We start from the raw sequence: 21,979 nt of genomic DNA, 5'->3' as shown, positions 1-21,979 counted from the left end.
GGAAGAAAAGTGACCAGGAATGCAGCAATGTTGTCTGAACACCTTTGGGTTTATCCCATCTTCTCCATGGTGACACCAATATGGCCGCACTTGTCACTTTACTAAAATGGCTGCCACTGACTACCCTCCTGGTCTAGGGTGGGGCATCACTTAAAAAGGTGCACGTTTTGCGTGGTTATCCCCTCTAATAATTATTTAAACTATGAACCTTTTGGTCCTGAGTTCAGGTGACGTCACCGTAACGAATTTTAACGTCATCCCACACAACACCTAGGACCTACGTAGATAAAAATAAAATAAAAATCCGCCCACGTGTGAACGAGACCAGAACACATTATTAGACATGAAAAACCGCGGCCCCGGCCGCTCGTCATGGTGACCGCTATGGAGCCGCATTAGACGAGGCCACCTATTGGCTGCACACAACCCTCCCGAAGTGACTTCATTCCCGCAGTAACAGCGTAAAAACCGAGGCTTGGTCCGCAGACGCCGCAGCGTCATGACGCCAGCACGCCCAACGCGCCGCCCGGAAAGGCGTGTCCTCTGCCGGCCCAATAAGGCGCCAGGAGTAAAAATAAGGCGGGGCTCTGAGATTGACAGCCCTCACGGCCAATCAGATGGCGAACTCGCGCCGTTTTCGTCCAATGGCGGAAGCGAAGGGGCGTGTTCGTGTCGAGTCATGTTGTGGTGTTGTTGCCAGAGGGCGGAGCGGGCTGTGGTGCAGTCAGGCAGGGGAGCGCGGAGTTGGCGGAGGTGGGAGTTACCGGGGAGACCGGTGAGAGGGAATGACTGGGGCTTGGCTGTGTGTGAGGGTCCATGGCTGCTCGCCGCCGTCATGTACCCGCCTGCCTGTGCTTTGTATGGGGCGCTGTGGAGCGGTTATGGCTGCTCAAGGCCTACGGCTGCCGTGAGAGTGTGAGGTGCATGACCTGTGGCTTGCTACCGCATTCGCTGACATATTCTACGGCCTGTTCACATTGTGCGGCTTCGTGCTGCAGCGTTTTATTATGTAGAGATAAGATATCGGTTGCCTGTAGTGTATTCAGTCATTTTTGCTCCCATTTTCTGTCAGTAGCCCCTCAGGTATCCATGTTCAATCCTGATATTACTATTTGCCACATTTTATGATTTCCTCAGTTCATGTTCACACGGCAATGAAATGCTGCGGGTTTGTTGCGTTTTAACTTTTAATATAGAGGTCAAAATCTGCAACAATTCTGCAGCATTTCAGTCCTGTGTGAACAAACCCTTAGCAGGCTGTTTTATTTTCTCTACTATGTGTTTTTTCCAGTTTTTATAAGATTGCAGCTTAGGCCGCGGTCTCCCAACCCTGCAGAACTACAGCTCCCAGCATGCCCATGGGAGTTGTGGTGTTTGTAGCAGCTGGTTGGGGAACACTGCACTGGCCAAGTTCACATTCATGTTCAGGCTCCAGTACAGAATTTATTTTACTTATTCTTCTGTTCCGTTTAGTTTAAATCATGATAGAAAAAAAAAAAGTTATATATAAATTAAAGTATGACATAAGAGATGAGCGAACTTACAGTAAATTTGATTCGTCATGAACTTCTCGGCTCGGCAGTTGATGACTTTTCCTGCATAAATTAGTTCAGCTTTCAGGTGCTCCGATGGGCTGGAAAAGGTGGATACAGTCCTAGGAGACTCTTTCCTAGGACTGTATCCACCTTTTCCAGCCCACCGGAGCACCGGAAAACTGAACTAATTTACGCAGGAAAAGTCATCAACTGCCGAGCTGAGAAGTTCGTGACGAATCGAATTTACTATAAGTTCGCTCATCTCTAGTATTCACGAATTTCTAAGTCATCGGTATCTGCAATTACCTTGCCTATAATGCGGGCGCTTTAAATCAATGAAGTGCAGCGGCTTTTGTGGGGCCAGAGACCGCCACCCGCTTCTCTCCTGTCCTGAGTCCAACCACCGCCGCTGCCCCATTGCCTCCCCCATCCCCTGTTTTATAATTACCTGTTCATGGGGTCCGCTCTACTACTGGCTCCGGCGGCGTCCTGAGCTGTCACTGTGCGGCGGCCACTGACAGTGATGTCGCGTCACAGCGATGGACGCCGCAGTGGAAAACTGTGGTTGACCTTTTATTTTTTACCCTTACTGTTTGTCAGTGTTTCCCCACCAGTGTGCCTCCAGCAGTTGCAAAACTACAACTCCCAGCATGCCCGGACAGCCTTCGGCTGTCCGGGCATGCTGGGAGTTGTAGTTTTGCAACAGCTGGAGGCACACTGGTGGGGAAATGCTGCTCTGTGCACACTAGAGATGAGCGAACTTACAGTAAATTCGATTCGTCACGAACTTCTCGGCTCGGCAGTTGATGACTTTTCCTGCGTAAATTAGTTCAACTTTCAGGTGCTCCCGTGGGCTGGAAAAGGTGGATACAGTCCTAGGAGACTCTTTCTTAGGAATGTATCCACCTTTTCCAGCACACCGGAGCACCTGAAAGCTGAACTCATTTACGCAGGAAAAGTCATCAACTGCCGAGCCGAGAAGTTCGTGACGAATCAAATTTACTGTAAGTTCGCTCATCTCTATTGCACACCTTTTGGTTGTCAAGGCATGCTGGGAGTTGTAGTTTTGCAACAGCTACAGGCACCCCGGTTGGAGAGGTTGCTGGAAGTGGGAATACAAACTAAGGGTATGTTCACACTACAGTGTGTGAATGAAATCTCCGCCTGCTGAATTCAGCGAGCGGAGATTCAGACTGGCAGCCGGTGGCTGCGGTAGTAGGACTGCGCGGCACTGCGCCGTCACCATTGATGGCTATGCAGTGCTCGCGGACTTCCGCGCAAAGAATGAACATGAACACTTTCTTTGCGCGGAACAATTTCAGCGGCGCAATTGTCCGAAATTGCTGAAATTCCGCAGTGTGAACGGGTCTCGCGGTGACCCATTCACACTGTTAAGTTCACATCGCGGGAATTCCGTAGTGTGCACATACCCTAAGGCTGCATTCACACCACGTTTTTGCAATACACTTCCCGTATCAGGTTTTCGATGAAAAATAGATTCCTCAAAACCTGACTAAACCATATCAAAATGGTGTGTACAAATTTTAATCAGTATACGCTTTGTAAAATGATGTCCGGTTGCATCTGTTTTTTAAACTTTTTACTCCATTATGAATAAAGTTTCACTTGTTTGATTGACATTCCAAGGGGAAAAAAACTGTGCAAAGTCAAAAACCATATGGAACCGTATGCACACACTTTGGCCCTCATTTACTAAGAAAATCGGGTTGTAAGTCTATCTTGATTTCTTACCCGACTGCTTTTTTCCCCTGGTATTTATTATTATGTCGCATCCTGTTTGTCGCACGTGGGTTTTGTTGGTTTTGGTTTCCAACTCCTCTGAGTTGTCGGGAAAAAATCCACAACAATACAACAAATTCGGGTTGGAAACCTTTATAAATACGTGGGAAAGCTCAGAAATGTCGGGTTACGCCCCTTTTTCGGGTCTGGGAGAATCCACATCGGGTCCGTCGGGAAAAAATGTCGCATCGTGTCACAGACTGGCGCACGATGTCTGCGACATGTCGCAGACAAAGATGCGCCAAAAAAACCCGACAAAACAAGTCGGATTTAGAATAGTAAATGAGGGACACTGTTCTGTACGGTTCCCGTCGACTCCCATGTTAAAAATAAAATTAAAATTAAAATACAGTTTAGAACGGTTTTTCACCTGGACCAAAAACCGTGGTAGGCTACGGTTTTGGGTAAGGGGAAAAAAACTGACAAAACCGTACAGGATGCAAAACGGACACAACCGGATGCATCTTTTGGCATACGGTTTTCAATAGAGACAATGCATATGGTTTTCAATACGGTTCTGTACGGTTTTCAAATTGAAAATTATACGGGAACTGTATTGCAAAAACGTGGTGTAAACCCGGCCTTAGGCCATTTAGTTTTTTCCGATTTTTATCCGGGTGGAAAATTGTGGTTGACCTTTATTTTTATTTTATTTATTTATTTTTTGTTACCATTACTGCTTGTCAGTGTTTCCCAACCAGGGTGCCTCCAGCAGTTGCAAAACTACAACTCCCAGCATGCCCGGACAGCCAATGGGAATTGTAGTTTTGCAACAGCTGGAGGCACCCTGGTTGGAGGTGTCGCAGGAAGTGGGAAAACAAACGAACATCAGACAGGTAGACGGGATTTTTAGAGGCATCTTTTTATTTTGTATTTTTTTTAAGCATGCAATTTTAAGGATCCTTATACTTGACAACATTTTTGGCCTGACATTCCAAGGGCAACAGGCGCTAGGTCTGCTGGGAAATGCGCAGTCTCTATAGACGGCAATGCATTTCTGAATGGTTTTCCGCAGAAAGACAACATTTGACTTTCTGTGTGTACAATACCGCAGAATTCCATTGAAAACAATGTAACTGAATTTTTCTGCCAGATTCCAAATGGAAACTTCGCCATACGAATGGGCCCTTAAGCATCTGGTTTTACAATCTGTTTGACAGATGTGAATGTAGCCTTAAAGTGGTACTCCGGTGGAAAACTTTTTTTTTTTAAATGAACTGGGGCCAGAAAGTTAAACAGATTTGTATATTACTTATATTTAAACATCCTTTTAATCCTTTTAGTACTTTTTAGCAGCTGTATGCTACTTTTTGAATTTCTTTTTTGTGTTGTCCACGGTGCTCTCTGCTGACACCTCTGTCTTTGTCAGGAACTGTCCAGAGTATCATAGGTTTGCTATGGGGAAAGATTTTTCTCTGTAGCATACAGCTGCTAAAAGTACTGAAAGGATTAAGATTTTTTAATACAAGTCATTTACAAATCTGTTTAACTTTCCGGCACCGCTTCATTAAAAAAAAATTCCACCAGAGGGTGTGTTCAGACGAGCGCTGACTGACCCTCTGTATGCTTCCTTTACATGTGCGCCACTACGAGCAGACACATAGCGATGTGCGAGTCGCCGCACGCATGCGCATTATACTCTCACTTTGTTGCAGCTCTCGGCCCAGCTCATAGAGCAAGGGGAGTGGCCGCGATGTGTGCGTCTACATCGCGCATGCGCTGTGATTCGCACATCGTTTCAGTGTGTCCGCACGTAGCAGTGTATTGCCGCTCCGAGCAGGCACATGTGAAGGCAGAATACAGAGGGTCCTTCAGCGGCGGATCCGCAGCGTAAAGTACGCTGTGGATCCGCTTGTGTGAACGTACCCTTAAGCGGGATTTGAGCGGACAGAAAAATGCTGAATGCAAAAAAAATTTGAGGTCCGGTCAAATCCTGCAAAATGGGCAGCAGACAGAAATTAGATGGACTCTGTTAAAGTTGGTGGGATTTTTCAACTCGTGTAAGCGAGCGGGGGTTATGTTGTGACTCGCAAGTGGCCGTGACCCAGCAGTCACGGAAAATGTTTGCACATCTGACCACTGTCACTTTAATTAAGCATTAATAACTCTGGAATGCTTTTACTTTTCATTCTGATTCTGAGATTGTTTTCTCGTGACATATGTTAGGGTGGGTTCACACCACGTTTTTGCAATACAGTTTATCAGGTTTTTGATAAAAAACAGGATTCCTCAAAACGTGTGTACAAAGTTTTATCTGTATACGGTTTGAAAAATGATGTCCGGTTGCATGCGTTTTTTAAGAAAAAAAACTTATACGTTTTGAACTTTTCACTCCATTATGAGTAAAGTTTCACTTGTTTGATTGAAATTCCAAGAAAAAAAAACTGTGCAAAGTCAAAAACCGGATGGTAAAAACCGAATGGAACCGTACACACATACAAAAACGTGTGGTTAGAAAAACGGAGACAACCGTATACAATATGGTGCATACAGTTTTGAATGGAAAGTCTATGGCCACGGTTTGCTGTACGGTTGCATACAGTTTTTAAAAAATAAAACGTATCCAAAAACTGTATAGAAAAATCATGGTGTGAACCCGCCCTTAGTGGTACTAACATACTAACTTTATCTTACTGTAGTGGTAACATTTTGTTGATACTTGCATCATTTCTTGGGAACATTTTTTTCTAAAATCTGATGAAAAATTTGAAAATTTGGCATTTTTCGAACTTTGAAACTCTCTGCTTGTAAGGAAAATAGAAATTCCAAATAAATAATATATTGATTCACATATACAATATGTCTTCTTTATGTTTGCATCATAAAATTGACATGTTTTTACTTTTGGAAGACACCAGAGGGCTTCAAAGTATATCAGCAATTTTCCAATTGTTAACAAAATTTTCAACATCAGAATTTTTCAGGGACCAGTTCAGGTTTGAAGTGGATTTGAGGGGTCTTCATATTAGAAATACCCCACAAATGACCCCATTATAAAAACTGCACCCCTCAAAGTATACAAAATGACATTCAGTAAGTGTGTTAACCCTTTGGATGTTTCCCAGGAATAGCAGCAAAGTGAAGGAGAAAATTCAAAATCTTAACTTTTTACACTCATTAAGACCTTTGACAGATCTTTGGAACAATGGGCTGTGCAAATTAAAAAGTTATTTTTCATGGACCACTGTTGAATAAATCTGTCAGACACCTTTGGTGTGTAAATGCTCACTGCACCCCTTATTACAAATTGAGGGGGGGGGGGCTCTTTTCCTATTACCCTTTGTAAAAATGAAAATTTTGGGGTAACACCAGCATTTTAGTGAGAAAATTTTCATTTTCACATCCTACTTTAACGAAAATTCTTCAAACACCTGTGGGGTGTTAAGGCTCACTTTACCCTTTTTACATTCCGTGAGGGGTGTAGTTTACAAAATGGGGTCACATGTGGGTGTTTTTTTTTTTTTTTTTCCGTTTGTCAGAACCGCTGTAACGATCAGCCACCCCTGTGCAAATTGCTTCAAATGTACATGGTGCGCTCTCACTCCTGAGCCTTGTTGTGCGCCCGCAGAGCATTTTATATCCACAAATGGGGTATTTCCGTACTCAGGAGAAATTGCGTAACAATTTTTTTCCTTTTACTTCTTGTGAAAATGAAAAGTATGGGGCAACAACAGCATGTTTGTGTAAAACATTACATTTTTTTTACAATGACATGCTGGTGTAGACCCCAACTTTACCTTTTCATAAGGGGTAAAAGGAGAAAAAGACCACTAAAATTTGTTAGACAATTTCTTCCAAGTACGGAAATACCCCATATGTGGAACTAAACTGTTGCCTTGAAATACGACAGAGCTCCGAAGTGAGAGCTCCATGCGCATTTGAGGACTAAATTAGGGATTTGCATAGGGACCGACCCGGATGTAAGAATTACACTTGCCTCAGATACCAAAATTACCCTACGGCAGTGTTTCCCAAACAGGGTACCTCCAGCTGTTGCAAAACTCCCAGCATGCCTAGACAGTGAACGGCTGTCTGGCAATACTCGGAGTTGTTGTTTTGCAACAGCTGGAGGCTCCATTTTAGAAATCGTGCCGTACCAGACTTTTCTCATTTTTATTGGGGGGGGGAGAAGAATCATCCCTCTGACAGCTCTGATCATCCCTATTTTTCAGGCTATTGGGTCATCAGAGACCCGATCAGCCCGGAATCCCCACAAATCGCTGGTCTGAATTGATCGGCAATTTGCGGCGATCGCTGACAATGGGCGGTTCTCAGGATCCCCCCCCCCCCCAGGCATTGTCACGGGATGCCTGCTGAATGACTTAGGCATCGGGGATGCATACGCTTTGCGTCCCCAAGAGGTTAAGGGCAAGGGTCCTATAGCGCCCTGTTCACACTCTCATCATGCTATTCTCACAAAGGTGTATTTTTTTTGAAAGGCAACAACATGGCTGATCTTTTGTCCATGGGTTCATTGATGTGAACAGTCAGCAACGTGCCAGACAGATCACTGAGTTTTCTTAATAAATAATTTTATAGCGTCTTTGGACGTTTCACAACAAAGTGACTGCATCAATCTACATCTATAGAGATTTAGCTTTTTTTAAATTGAATTCTAAAATTCTTGTAAATTAAAAGATTTTTTTTTTTTTTTTTTAAGATTTGAGGGGAAATTTATTAAAACCTGTGCAGAGGAAAAGTTGCCCACAGTAACCAATCAGATTGCTTCTTCCATTTTTAAAAAGTTATCTGGTTGCTATAGGCAATTTTACATCGGCACAGGTTTGATAAATCTCTCCCTTGGTGCGTATTTGTCTTCCTTAGCAGATCTGACCCTTGTGATCTACCCTTTAGCACATTGTTTCCCAACCGGAGTGCCTCCAGCTGTTGTAAAACTACAACTCCCAGCCCTTGGCTGTCCGGTTATGCTGGGAGTTGTAGTATTGCAACAGCTGGAGGCAAATACTGCTTTAGCAGTTGAGAAATGTTGGCATCCAGTATTCCCAGAAATAAACGGATAAACTTTTTAAGGAAAAAAAAAGTCAGCTCTAGTTACGCACTAGCTTAAAGGAGAACTCCAGAATATAAAAATTGTCCCCCATACTGCCGGCAGTAAAAAAATAAAAGATGTACATACCTTCCTCCGCTCCCCCGGGGCCTCCGGTAACCGTCTCCGGTCTCCGCCGCGATCCTCTTCCTGGTTGCCGGTGGTCGGCGAGTCATACTGCGCTCAGCCAATCACCGGCCGCAGTGAAGTCCCGACTCGGCTGGTGATTATTTTTTTACTGCCACCAGTATGGGGGGCAATTTTTATCTTCTGGAGTTCTCCTTTAAAGGGGTACTCCACCCCTGGGCATCTTACCCCCTATCCAAAGGAGGGGGTAAGATGGGGGATAAGATGTCTGATCGTGGGCGGGGGGCATCAGGCCCCCTCCAATAGACATGAGGGCATGATCACCACAGCTTTAGCACAGCCGGTGTTCTGAATATAAATTCTGGGCGGGTGATCTTGCACTTCCAAGATGTAACTTTTGTTGCTTTTTTTATTTTTTTATTATTATTTATTATTTTTTTAAAGGTGGGTTTTAGTAGGAGTGTTTATTTTTGCTGTGTTTTGTTGCTTGCTTTTTCCAGGCATTCATTCAAGTGACTTTAAGTATTTGTATTGAAGGAGTGGGGGAACATCAGAAAAAAGGCAATTTGAAATACATTGTTTTTTTTTTGCTTTTTTCTTCTTTTTTTTTTATAAAAAATGTTTTTCTATCTCCCATAGAAAACTAAGGCCATGCTCACACGGTTGGAAAATGTGCAGAATGTCCGCATGGAAAACAAGTGTGGACATTCCGCACATTTGACTAACCTGCGGGTGTTAGGACCACTCAGATATGCGCAGTCTCATAGACTGCAATGTATTTCCTTGCAGGTTCCGCAGAAGAACTTGACTATTCTTTCTGTGGATGCCCAAATCTGAACATCTGGGGCAGAAATCTTGTCATGTAAACAGTGCAGTAAAATCCCATTAAAATCAATGGGACTCTGCTGCAGCGGAGTGGACATTGCACTTAAGTTGCACCCATGTGAACCCGGCCTCACAGCTTTATAGGTCTTCATGTTGCTCTTTATTCAGGTCATCAAACTTGCAGTCAGACCAGGATTTGCAGCCCTGATGCTGACAAATACATTGTAGACAACTTGTGCAACACTGACCCAAGATCTATTTCCTGGTGATGTATTGATTTAGGACTCTTTAATACGGAGCTCTAAACGCTCGCACTGCAGTATTACTTACCATTACAGCCGGTTGTACATATTGTGCGTTTAGGATAACAGGATATCTAGTGTATGGATGAGTTGGTTCTGCAGAATATTCAGCTTGTGCAGTTTCTGCATATTGCAGCAGGTTTGAGGTCATGTTCCTGGTTCTAGCAGGTCAGAAGCTTGATTCTGTAACATTGCTTATCTCTGTTTTTCTTTCTATTCGCAGGTCTTTTGTCTCTTACTCTGTACACTGACTCTACCCAGGGTTTGACACCTTACTGGCTGTTGTCACACACACAGAGCTTGTGAAAGGTACGATCACGCATTCACACCCCACCGGGTGCATCAGCAAAACCATTCAGCCCTACATAGTGTTAACAGCTTCAATGGACTTTTTTTTGATAATGAAAGATTTCCAGCAGACTCTCTGCTTTTTTTAACTTTGCAACATAACATGATTTATTCAAAATCCTCACAAAATACATGTTTTTTGAATATGTGTGTATGTGTATATATATATTTGTATATGTGTGTGATGTATACATGGCATTCTCTCTCACACACACACACACACACACATACACACACACATACACACATATATATATATAATGAGAGAGAAAGATGCAATGAAAACCTCTCCAAAAGACCACCCCTTACCCTCTATGGCAGATTTTCAGTTCTCCATAATGTGCATACTTTAACCCCTTAAGGACTCAGGACGTAAATGTACTTAACGCACCAGGACGTACATTTACATCCTGTGCATAACCGCGGGCATCGGAGCGATGCCAGTGTCATGCACGGCTGATCCCGGCTGCTGATCGCAGCCAGGGACCCGCTGGCAATGGCCGACGCCCGCAATCTCGCGGGCGTCCGCCATTAACCCCTCAGGTGCCGGGATCAATACAGATCCCGGCATCTGCGGCAGTGCGCTATTTCAATGAACGATCGGATCGCCCGCAGCGCTGCTGCGGGGATCCGATCATTCAGAACGCCGCACGGAGATCCCCTCACCTTCCTGCTTCCGGCTCACGGCGTCTTCTGCTCTGGTCTGAGATCGAGCAGACCAGAGCAGAAGATGACCGATAACACTGATCTGTTCTATGTCCTATACATAGAACAGATCAGTATTAGCAATCATGGTATTGCTATGAATAGTCCCCTATGGGGACTATTCAAGTGTAAAAAAAAATGTTTAAAAAAAAAGTGAAAAATCCCCTTTCCCAATAAAAAAGTAAAACGTCCGTTTTTTCCTATTTTACCCCCCAAAAAGCGTAAAAAAATAAATTTAATAGACATATTTGGTATCGCCACGTGCGTAAATGTCCGAACTATTAAAATAAAATGTTAATGATCCCGTACGGTGAACGGCGTGAACGTAAAAAAAAAGTCCAAAATTGCTACTTTTTTCATACATTTTATAAAAAAAATTATAAAAAATGTATTAAGTTTTTTATATGCAAATGTGGTATCAAAAAAAGTACAGATCATGGCGCAAAAAATGAGCCCTCATACCGCCGCTTATACGGAAAAATAAAAAAGTCAGAGGTCATCAAAATAAAGGGATTATAAACGTCCTAATTTGGTTAAAAAGTTTGTAATTTTTTTAAAGCACAACAATAATAGAAAAGTATGTAATAATGGGTATCATTTTAATCGTATTGACCCTCAGAATAAAGAACACATGTCATTTTTACCGTAAATTGTACGGCGTGAAAACGAAACCTTCCAAAATTTGCAAAATTGCGTTTTTCTTTTTAATTTCCCCACAAAAAGTGTTTTTTGGTTGCGCCATACATTTTATGATATGAGTTATGTCATTACAAAGGACAACTGGTCGCGCAAAAAACAAGCCCTCATACTAGTCTGTGGATGAAAATATAAAAGAGTTATGATTTTTAGAAGGCGAGGAGGAAAAAATGAAAACGTAAAAATTAAATTGTCTGAGTCCTTAAGGCCAAAATGGGCTGAGTCCTTAAGGGGTTAAGACCAGCCTCTGGAAATTACTAGAATAGATTTAGTTGGGGCTGGGCGGTATGGCCAAATATGTGTATCACGGTATTTTTGTAACTTATGGCGATTCCATGGTATATAACGGTATTCCCTCCCCCCAATTAATTATAAGCCCAGCGCTGTCCCCATCGGGGTACTACTCACGTCACCCGCAAGCGCTGCCCTCCTCGGCCTCCTGTTTGTTGCGGCCGCTGGCGCTGACACTCTATACTGTATCCCTATGCCCAGGCTGCAAAAGGTAAACAAAAATAAACTTTAACACATGTTCCTACATCGGCCTTACGCTCTTCCTGGGGATGTGAACGTCAGACAGCCGTCAGCCTATCATCGGCCGCAGCAATGTTCCGCCTCGACCGGTGATAGGCTGAGCCCACTGTAATGTAAGAAGCCAGCTTCTTAGTGTGCTCCAGGACAGCCGTTGGCTGTCCGGGCATGCTGGGAGTTGTAGTTTTGCAACATCTAGAGGTTGAAGACCACTGGTATAGAGTGTCAGCGCCGGCGGCCGCAACAAACAGGAGGACGAGGAGGGCAGCGCTTGCGGGTGACATGTGAGTAGTACCCCGATGGGGACAGCGCAGCGCTGGGCTAATAATTAATTGGGGGGGGGGGGGGGAGAACAGCGCTCGCGGGTCACATATGATTAGTTCCCCGATGTGGGGACAGTGCAGCGCTGGGCTGATAATTCATTCCTTCCCGAGGGGGAGGGGCCAAACCACTATTGCGGTATGGGATAAAATTCATATCATGCAGCACAAAAATTTCGGTATTCTGTATGAACCGGTGTATATATACCGCCCAGCCCTAGATTTAGTATAATATCACATATTTACTACTTTCTGGGTCACAATATCTATTCTTGAAAAAGGCAGCATGGGAAGCTGAAAAGTTGCATTTTATGTGTTTTCTCCTCATAGAGCGAGGCTATGAGTTTTGCCTCTACCGCCCACACATTGGATGACATCTTACCCAGTTACACCGTCAAACAATGTAGAGTCCCAAATCTGTGCCACCTCTAGATAGGGTAGCATACAGGACCTGACCTAACCCCTTAAGGACCGGGCCATTTTTTTCATTTTTGCACTTTTCTTATTTACTCCTCACCTTCTAACACTAAAAATCATAACACTTTCAATTTTGCACCTACAGACCCTTTTTTTAATTTTATTTATTTATTTTTCGCCATCAATTTTACTTTGTAATGACATCAATCCTTTCACTACAAAATCTACGGCAAAATCAGAGAAAAAATATTTGTGGGGCAAAATAAATTAAAATGCCATTTTGTAACACTTGGGGCTTCCAATTCTACTACCTTTTGGTAAAAATGACAACTGATCTTTATTCTATAGGTCCATACGGTTACAAGAATATCTAATTTATATAGCTTTTATTTTACCACCTAAAAAAAAATTATAACTACATGTACCAAAATTTGTATGTTGAAAATTAGCATTTTCTGACCCCTATAACTTTAAAAAGAAAACATTTTCTGTATACGGGAATGTGTGAGGGCTCAAGTTTTTATCGGTACCATTTTTGTTTTGATGGAACTTTTTGATCGCCTTTTATAAAAAAAAGAAAAAAAATTACGGTATACAAAGTGACCAAAAATATCAAATTTTGGTATTTTTATACGTAAATACGATTGACCGTATGGTTTAATTAACATTATATTTTTATAGTTCAGACATCTGCGCACGCGGCAATACCACAGGTTTATTTTTACTATGTTTACATATTTTTTTTATATGGAATTTGGGAAAAGGGGGATGATATAAACTTTGAATATGGAAGTGGTTAATGGGTGTTTTTTTAAACATTTTTTAAATTTTTTTTTCTTTACACTTTTAGTCCCCTTAGGAGGAATCAGTAGATTCCTCAAACAGATCAATGTGGTTCCATAGAACCACACTGATCTGTGTGCTCTGCGCTCGATTGATAAAGCCTGTTCCAGCCAGGCTCTATTAATCACAGAGCCGGGACCAGCGTAGGAGCAGAGGTAAGCCCTCCTGCTACCTCCACAGTGGCCTTTAAAGGGTTAATAGCTGGCCGCATTTCGGCTGTTAACGGCAGCCCCAAGCCAAAAGAATCAGCTGCGGGCCGGCCGGTATGGAGCTGGCTCGAGTCAGGAGCCTGCGCCATACACCGCTTGCCGTTGTAGGACGAGCCGACTCCTCCTTAGATGGCAACCGGTTAAAGGGATTGTCATAATAAGCAAAGTTGGTAAAATCAGATGTGTACCACATACATATATGTAACGGAGTATAAATGTGCTTTTTATGTAATATATAAATATCAGACATTCCTGTACTGTTCTTGACCCCCATAGATCTGATCACTTCCTGGTTCCTCTGGGCTCTGACCCTGCTGTTTCCAGGCAACAGAGTGCACACATTTTCCCACAATCCCCCTTGGTTATATATCCAGCAGAGACCAACTGTTATTACCTTTAGGAGACTGCAGTTGAACTGAGCGCATGTGACCCCTCTCGGGGTTGTAACCAAGTTATCAAAGTAAAACTGGCACATCGGGGATTAGTATTAGGATTTTATATCTCAATACTAATGTTTAGTTTCATATAATGCATCAGTATAGACCTATTTTTCTTAATAGGACAATCCCTTTAATTACTGCTATCGTACCAGCCTGGTGTTTTTTCTCTTTTTTTTTTTTTTTCTCCCTGGGGCTGTGTTTCCCAACCAGGGTGCCTCCAGCTGTGACAAAACTACAACTCCCAGCATGTCAGGAAAGCTAAAGGCTGTCTGGGCATGCTGGGAGTTGTAGTTTTGCCACAGCTGGAGGCACCCTGGTTGGGAAACCCTGCTCTGGGGTATTCGTCAGATGAGCGTACATAATTATGATGCGCTGGAGGTATGGGTGGGCTTATTGGTCAGGGGCAGGCATAACTTATATCCATGCAGTATACACTCCCATCACTTCATTCTCACAAAATCAGTCTCACAAGATCCTGCTGATGATGTCAGAAGGAAGCTATGGGAGTGCATACTGCACAGATGTAAGGTTGGGTTCACATCACGTTTTTGCCATACTGTTTTCAATCAGTTTTTCTAAAGAAAACCGTATGGCAAAAAAACGGATGGAACAGTATGGGAAAAAGTAAACTGTATAATGTTTATAAAAGTGCATACAGTTCCGTCTGTTTTTATAACAAAAAAACAAAACAAACATACGTTTTTGAAAATGTTGTCCATTTTTAATGGGAAGGGTCTTGGGTGGGGACTTTAGGATGCGCATGTTCAAAGTAAAAACCGTATACGGTTTCCCGTATGGAACCGTATACATGTGCGTTTCCCATTGACATCCATGTTTAAAAAAACAAAAACAAAACACGTATGGGGTTGTAGTACAGTTTTTAAACCGGAGACAAAACTGTGGTCAAGTACAGTTTTGAGTTCGGGAGAAAACCGTATTGCAAGCAAACCGTACGCAACCGGGTGCATCCAGTTTTCAATTATTTGTCTATGTATACGGCTTTGAATACGGTTCCATACATTTTCAATAATGAAAACGTATACGGGAAACGTACTTGGAAAACGTGGTGTGAACCCACACTTATCCACACATCAATAAAACCTAAAAAGGTATGTGATCAGTCCCACAACACTACATAGGATTTTTAGAAATGAACACAGGTTCATGTTAGTATACAAATTAGACTGTTTGGTGCTCTACCAACATTTTAACATTTTAGTCGCCTCACCTATAGTCTGAGAGGCGGTATAGGCCAGTCAGCCGGCACACTTGAGGTAACCTTTACATTTAGCCAGCATTGCATAACTTGCAGACTGTTTCAATAGTAAGGAACAATAGATGTGGTCAATGTCACTGTTTGTCTGTCCTGTAATTTTCTGACCATATAAATGATCTTCAGCGGCGCCTGTGCTGATCTGGATAAGCACTTAGGGTGAAACTACTATATCTCATTTAATTCGGCCTCCTACATTATATGAGCAATCTGTCAAAAGTCATGCCCTGCAATGGCCCTAAATGTTAGTTAATATGTATTTATGCACAATTCATATTGATTTTGTGTAAATTTATGCACAAAATAATTTACCTTTGCATGCAGTGTAGTTGTAACCATTGTACGTGATTCACCCAACGATAACCTATTTTTTATCTTTCTACTTCTAGAATATACCTGCGTGTGATTCTTGACCATTTTGCACACCATTTTACTTTCCCATGCAGACGAATGAGGGAGAAACACTTAAGGAAAGCTGTCCCAAGGTCAGTGCATGGAGCTGTTCGGTGGTTTGCACAAGATAAGGAGCAAAATCTTTTAATAGGCAAATGACGAAATATAGCAATTTGGAAAAGTTATGAATTGTTCCTTAACCCTTTAACTGCTGCTCACTGTCGTTGGCAGGTGGTGCAGGTCTGCAGCGACATCTCTAGGAGCAAGTTGTTACTTAGCACCCATGTGTAAGCGCATGAGCTTGGTTGCTCCAAGAACAGAAGTTCACATAAAAATCCACAAGAAAATAAAGCAAATATTTGGTATAAGATATATTTTCTTGTGCATACGTTACATATGCACACAAAACCTACATCTATAAGGTATCCACATGAACCTAAATAGTTAATCTAAGAAGTTTATCTGTCTCAAATAATAAAAAACAAAACAAAAAAAACTTCATACCTGTCACTGTTTAAGGGTGTATTCTGACGTACAGTATACTGTGCAGGATTCAGCCATTTAGTTTATTTTGAAACCTGCATCATAAAATCCTAAAATGACGGTCACCAGCCCTGGACTGAGCACTGTGTTTGTAATTATCACCGTCCTGATAATGGTGGTGGATTGACTGAAAATCCATAGGGGGAGATTTATCAAAATCTGTGCAAAGGAAAAGTTGTCCAGTTGCCCATAGCAACCAATCAGATCGCTTATTTCATTTTGCAAAGGCCTTGTTAAAAATGAAAGAAATGATCTGATTGGTTGTTATGGGCAACTTTTCCTCTGCACAGGTTTTGATAAATCTCCACTAGAGATGAGCGAACTTCTTGGCTCAGCAGTTGATGACTTATCCTGCATAAATTAGTTCAGCTTTCAGGTGCTCCCGTGGGCTGGAAAAGGTGGATACAGTCCTAGGAGACTCTTTCCTTGGACTGTATCCACCTTTTCCAGCCCACGGGAGCACCTGAAAGCTGAACTAATTAATTTATGCAGGATAAGTCATCAACTGCCGAGCCGAGAAGTTCGTGACGGATCGAATTTACTGTAAGTTCGCTCATCTCTAATCTCCACCATAGACTTTTACTCTGATTCGAACAGCAAGGATCAGAAATAAACAGTCCAGCTTAGTGTGCTGCTATTTTAGGATTGTGGGAGCCTTGTACCCCCAAAAATCAAAAATTTTGCTATTACCTGTCAGAGTTTTTTTTACCCAGTTATGCTTTGACCACAGATTGCCATTGAAAGGAAAAAAAAGAATAGAAAGGCACGAGCGCTCACGTGACCGGCCCTTATGAATATTTAAACTAGCCGCCGGGCCCACCTCCAGAGCGCAAGTCAGCGCTGAAAGAGGGGGACCTTTGAAGGATCGGGGTTCCAGACTGCAGGTGGGTATAGCAGTCCAAGACCCCGCATCGGTCTCCTGTTCACCCGCACTATAACCAGGTGTTATCAGGTTATAGTGCGGGTGAACGGGTGACCGTTGTCCTTTAAGGCAATAACAGACCCGGTCATTGAGGGGTTAAAGCGTAAGCTGATTTAATGGCTTGGGAAAAAAATGCACGATCATGTGCACAGTGAAAGAGAATGACACAAGGACAAATCTGTCTTAGGCCCCTATCACACGCATTATTTCGGTCAGTATTTTGAATCTGTTATTGTAAGCTGAAAACAGAAATAAGTCTATAGCACAGAAAAAGGTGAAAATCTTTCCATTTTAGTATTGTTTTCTGTCGAGTCAGTTTTACTCCTGGTTTTGGCTTAAAATATGGATTAACAATATCGACCAGCAGGGGTGTGGAAATTAAAAAAACAAAAAACTACCGTATATACTAAAGTATAAGCCGAGGCCCCTAATTTCACCCCAAAAACCCAGGAAAAGTTATTGACTCGACTATAATCCTACGGTGGGAGATACATCATCCCCCCCGATGTCATCATCCAGATCCCCGTCATCAGCTGTCCGGGCATGCTGGGAGTTGTAGTTTTAAAACCCCTGGAGGTCCGCAGGTTGAAGATCACTGTGGCCTTCGTCATCATCCAGACACCCCCTTTAGTTTTCTACTCTCCTCCCCTCGGTGGGAAGGAAGGGTGAGCTGATCCGGGCCATCTATGCTGCAGGGACCGTCCGGTGGGGAGGGTTAGTCATTCCGGGCTGTCCATCTTCACCGGGCTGTCCCTCTTCTCCGCGCCCCGGACTAGTGACGTTGTCCCTGTGCGTCGTCGTCAAGGCAACATCACTAGTCCGGGGCGCGGAGAAGAGGGCCTCCCGGTGAAGATGGACAGCCTGGAACGGCTAACCCTCCCCACCGAACGGTCCCTGCGGCATAGATGACCTGCTCACCCTTCCTTCCCACCAAGGGGAGGTGAGTAGAAAACTAAAGGGGGGGTCTGGATGATGACGAAGGCCGCAGTGGTCTTCAACCTGCGGACCTCCAGAGGTTTCAAAACTACAACTCCCAGCCGATGGCTGTCCGGGAATGCTGGGAGTTGTAGTTTTGCATCACCTGGAGGTCCGCAGGTTGAAGACCACTGAGAAGGGATTGACAGGCGGAGAGTTCACTCAAGTATAAGCCAAGGGGGGCATTTTCAGCAAGAAAAATCGTGCTGAAACACTCGGCTTATACTAGAGTATATACAGTACTTGTCCAAGGGACTAAAACTGAGCAAAATCTACTTGTCCCTCATGACAATCCACTTGTCCTGGTACATAATATAATTTCAACCAAAATAATCTGTAAATAAGGTCTTAATAGAATTAATAGAAACTTAATAGGCAGACCAGTATGTCACCCCATTACGTGGATAGGGTCTCTGATAAGTAAGTCCGCCCCGTTAAGTAGGTAGTTCCCTCTTCAGGTAGGTACGTCCCCTCATCAGGTAAGCAGGCATGTAGGGCTCCCCTGGTATGTAAATAGGGCCCCAGATATATATGTCCCCCCAGTTGGTAAAAAGGTACGGTTCCCAGACAGAGCCCCAGATAGCAATGATCCCCATTAGGTAGAGCTCCTCCAGTAGGTAGACAGGCCTCAGATAGATATGACCCCCATCAGGTGGACAATTATACCCCCTAAGTCAGAGCCTTTCAAATTTTTTATGGTGATGCCATTGCATGGTTTGGTGACACTGTACTGCATGCGTTGCACGTCGTCAATGCACAACGTAGTACTAGTATCAGCATTAGAAATGTGGCTTCTACCATCCTGTGCCAGTTCACCCCCCCCCCCCCCCTTTTATTATCACTCCCTGTGCCACATCTTTCCGCCCTTGAGCCTCTCCTGTGCCATATTATTCTCCTGTGCCATTATATTTTAGCCCCCCCGTGCCATTATATTTCAGCCCCCTCCCCTCCTTAGGCACATCATTTACTCATTCACCAAAACCCCCCTCCCCCTCTGATCCCCTGCTATTACCTGTCCTCCGTCCCATGTGCGCTCTGATAGGGGCTCTGGGGTTGTTTATGTTGCTGACGGAGGTGCGCGTGATGAGTGGACGTCCTGCGCAGCTCGCTATAGGCTCCAACATACAGCTGCAGTCTATAGGAGTTTAGTGAGGGGGCCCATTATATGTGAATTCCTCACGTATTTAGCTATGCTTGCCCGAAGCAGGACTAAATGCCTGAAGAATTCACCTGCTCGGCACCCAGAACTGCATGTCCCGGGCGACGGGCGATACAATTTCCACATCCCTGGGTGACCAATCCAACCCCAGCATTTTTTTATTTTTATTTTTAATTTTTTTCAGCATTTTTAACAGAATTCTTCATTATAATTTTTTTAAATTTACATAATGTTATTTAACAGTCTAAAATGTTTTTTAAAAAAATGTACTTCATACAGGGCTTTTTATGATGGTCTTTTTCACTCTATTTGAGCATTTTAGTGTGTAAACTATTTTTTCTAGTATTTTTCCGGTAGGCTTCTTTATAAAAATTAAAGTGTGTTTTTCTAGCGTTAAATAAAAATGAATTTTTTTTTACAAGCCAAAGACCATACATAGCATAGCTATGTGTGAAGGAGGCCTTACCGGGGTGTTTTTGGTGTATCCTCAGTTTACATAAAAAAAAGTCTGATAGATTCGTATCACACCTTTTGGACCTGCACCTATCTGGAGATTGAGGGCCCCCCCCCCCCCAACCTCCTCCAGCCCACTTGCCTGACCAGAAGTGGTAAGAGAGCTACCAAAATCTGAGCTGACAGTTTCATGCAAACAAGAGTGGAAGTTACATAAACTGCATAGCTCGCAGTGTTACATTGTTTACACAATTCCTATTAAAGTCAGTGGGAGTTATGCAAACTGCATAAATAAGCAGACCAGAGAATCAAGTGTCCACATATATATACAGTGGTCCCTCAACATACGATGGTAATCTGTTCCAAATGGACCATCGTTTGTTGAAACCATCGTATGTTGAGGGATCCGTGTAATGTAACGTATAGGACAGTGGTCTACAACCTCCAGACCTCCAGATGTTGCAAAACTACAACACCCAGCATGCCCGGACAGTCAACGGCTGTCCCGGCATGCTGGGAGTTGCAGTTTTGCAACATCTGGAGGTCCGCAGGTTGAAGACCACTGGTAGAGGAAGTTGTACTCACCTGTCCCCGCCGCTCCGGACCGTCACCACTGCCTTGGATGTCTCCCTCCATCGCCGTCTCCGCATCCCCGTGGTGTCCCCGACGCTCCTGCAAGGCCTCTGCTTCCCCGGCATCCGCGCTCTCCGCCGCCGCCATCACGTCGCTATGCAGGCCGCTCCTATTGGATGACTGGACTGCGTGCACAGCGACGTGATGCCGACGATGCAGGGGATCCCGAAGAGGACGCAACGGAGCCCCGAGGACAGGTAAGTGATCGTCAGCGGACCACACGGGGCACCGTAAACGGCTATCCGGTGACAGCTGAAGCAGGATAGCCGTTTATGCGATGGCCCCGACATACAAAAGCATCGTATGTTGATGCTGCCTTCAACATGCGATGGCCTCTGAGAGGCCATCGTATGTTGAAATGATCGTATGTCGGGGCCATCGTAAGTTGGGGTTTCACTGTATATCTACCCCCAGTTTCCCCGCACGTTCTGTCTCTCCACTGCTCTTGTCTTCAGTCTGCAGCTGCTTTGAAGAAGAGATATTAGAATGGACCTGCCTGCTCAGTGTACTACTGGCCCAGACAGGACACCAGTGCCTCAGTGATTGGCTGAGAGGGCAGGTCCTGTTCAGAGTTCTTATCTCCGAAGAAGGCTGAAGAGCAGCAGAGAAGCAGGACCTGCATGGGAGAGGGGTAAGTATAGTAGCCATTTGTTCTATGGTCCCATCAATCTGTGAATTTGTATCTTTAATTGCCGGAGGGTCCTTTTATGGACGCTTTATACTCAACCAATCACAATAACCAATTGGAGGTTTGAAGAATCATTGCAAAAAATCTGATTTGCATTGCCTACTGCAGCAGTCATTATTGTAACAGTGAATATTGCTGTGAGCGGCATTTATAGATCATGAACATTATGGGGTTCACCACCTGACTGATAAGGCCGATATTTAGTTTTATTTAGTAGCTGATCATTTTGACCCTAATTTGAAATATTTTATAAAAATATCAATGTTAAATACATTTCACAAATATAAATGTTTAAACAAAATGATCACGTTTCACTAATGCACATTTCGATTTATTTTGGAGTGTTTTTGTTTGGTCTTTGATAGAGTACCCGGCATGTAATACATTACAGGCAAGAATCATTGACGTCCTATTGACAAGGATTTACACACTCGGGTCAGGTACCTAAGAACCTGCTTTATTGTATTTATTCTGCTTACATTAGCTTTTTCACAGCATAGTTTTTGGTTCAGATCAAAATGAAAAAGGTCCCCCCCCCCCCCCCCCCCCCCCCCCCCCCTAAAATGTAATTATGCTCATTGTTTCATAGAATCACTGAGAACACACAGCTGTCTTCCTTTAGCCTCTAAGACCCACTGCTCCTAGGATTGCCCAGGCTGAAGACATCATTAACCTTCTAGTAGTTCAGATGACAAAAATCCCTCTGGTCATGTTCAAAATGTGGTCAAGAATCTGAGAAAGACGAGTTCCTTAAAGGGAAAACATACACATGTATACATCATTGGCGGTGCATAGTGATTTGGATAAACAATGTAGGGGGAGATTTATCAAAACCTGT

General features: G+C 43.6%; 1 protein-coding gene across 1 annotated transcript in view; it reads left to right on the top strand.

The window, feature by feature from the left end:
- Nucleotides 1–573: 573 nt before the first annotated feature.
- Nucleotides 574–21,979, top strand: part of TNRC6B (trinucleotide repeat containing adaptor 6B) — a 151,588-nt gene continuing 130,182 nt past the window's right edge. Inside the window, exons 1-3 of the mRNA XM_056524012.1 lie at nucleotides 574–775; nucleotides 9,820–9,905; nucleotides 15,765–15,860. Of these exons, the coding sequence (XP_056379987.1) occupies nucleotides 15,826–15,860 (35 nt within the window). The 5' untranslated portion in view covers nucleotides 574–775; nucleotides 9,820–9,905; nucleotides 15,765–15,825. The remainder of the gene's footprint in view (nucleotides 776–9,819; nucleotides 9,906–15,764; nucleotides 15,861–21,979) is intronic.

The sequence above is a fragment of the Hyla sarda genome, chromosome 6 (assembly GCF_029499605.1).
Source record: "Hyla sarda isolate aHylSar1 chromosome 6, aHylSar1.hap1, whole genome shotgun sequence".
NCBI lineage: Eukaryota > Metazoa > Chordata > Amphibia > Anura > Hylidae > Hyla > Hyla sarda.
Note: the sequence above shows the minus strand (reverse complement) of the source record. Positions and strands in the feature narration are given on the sequence as shown.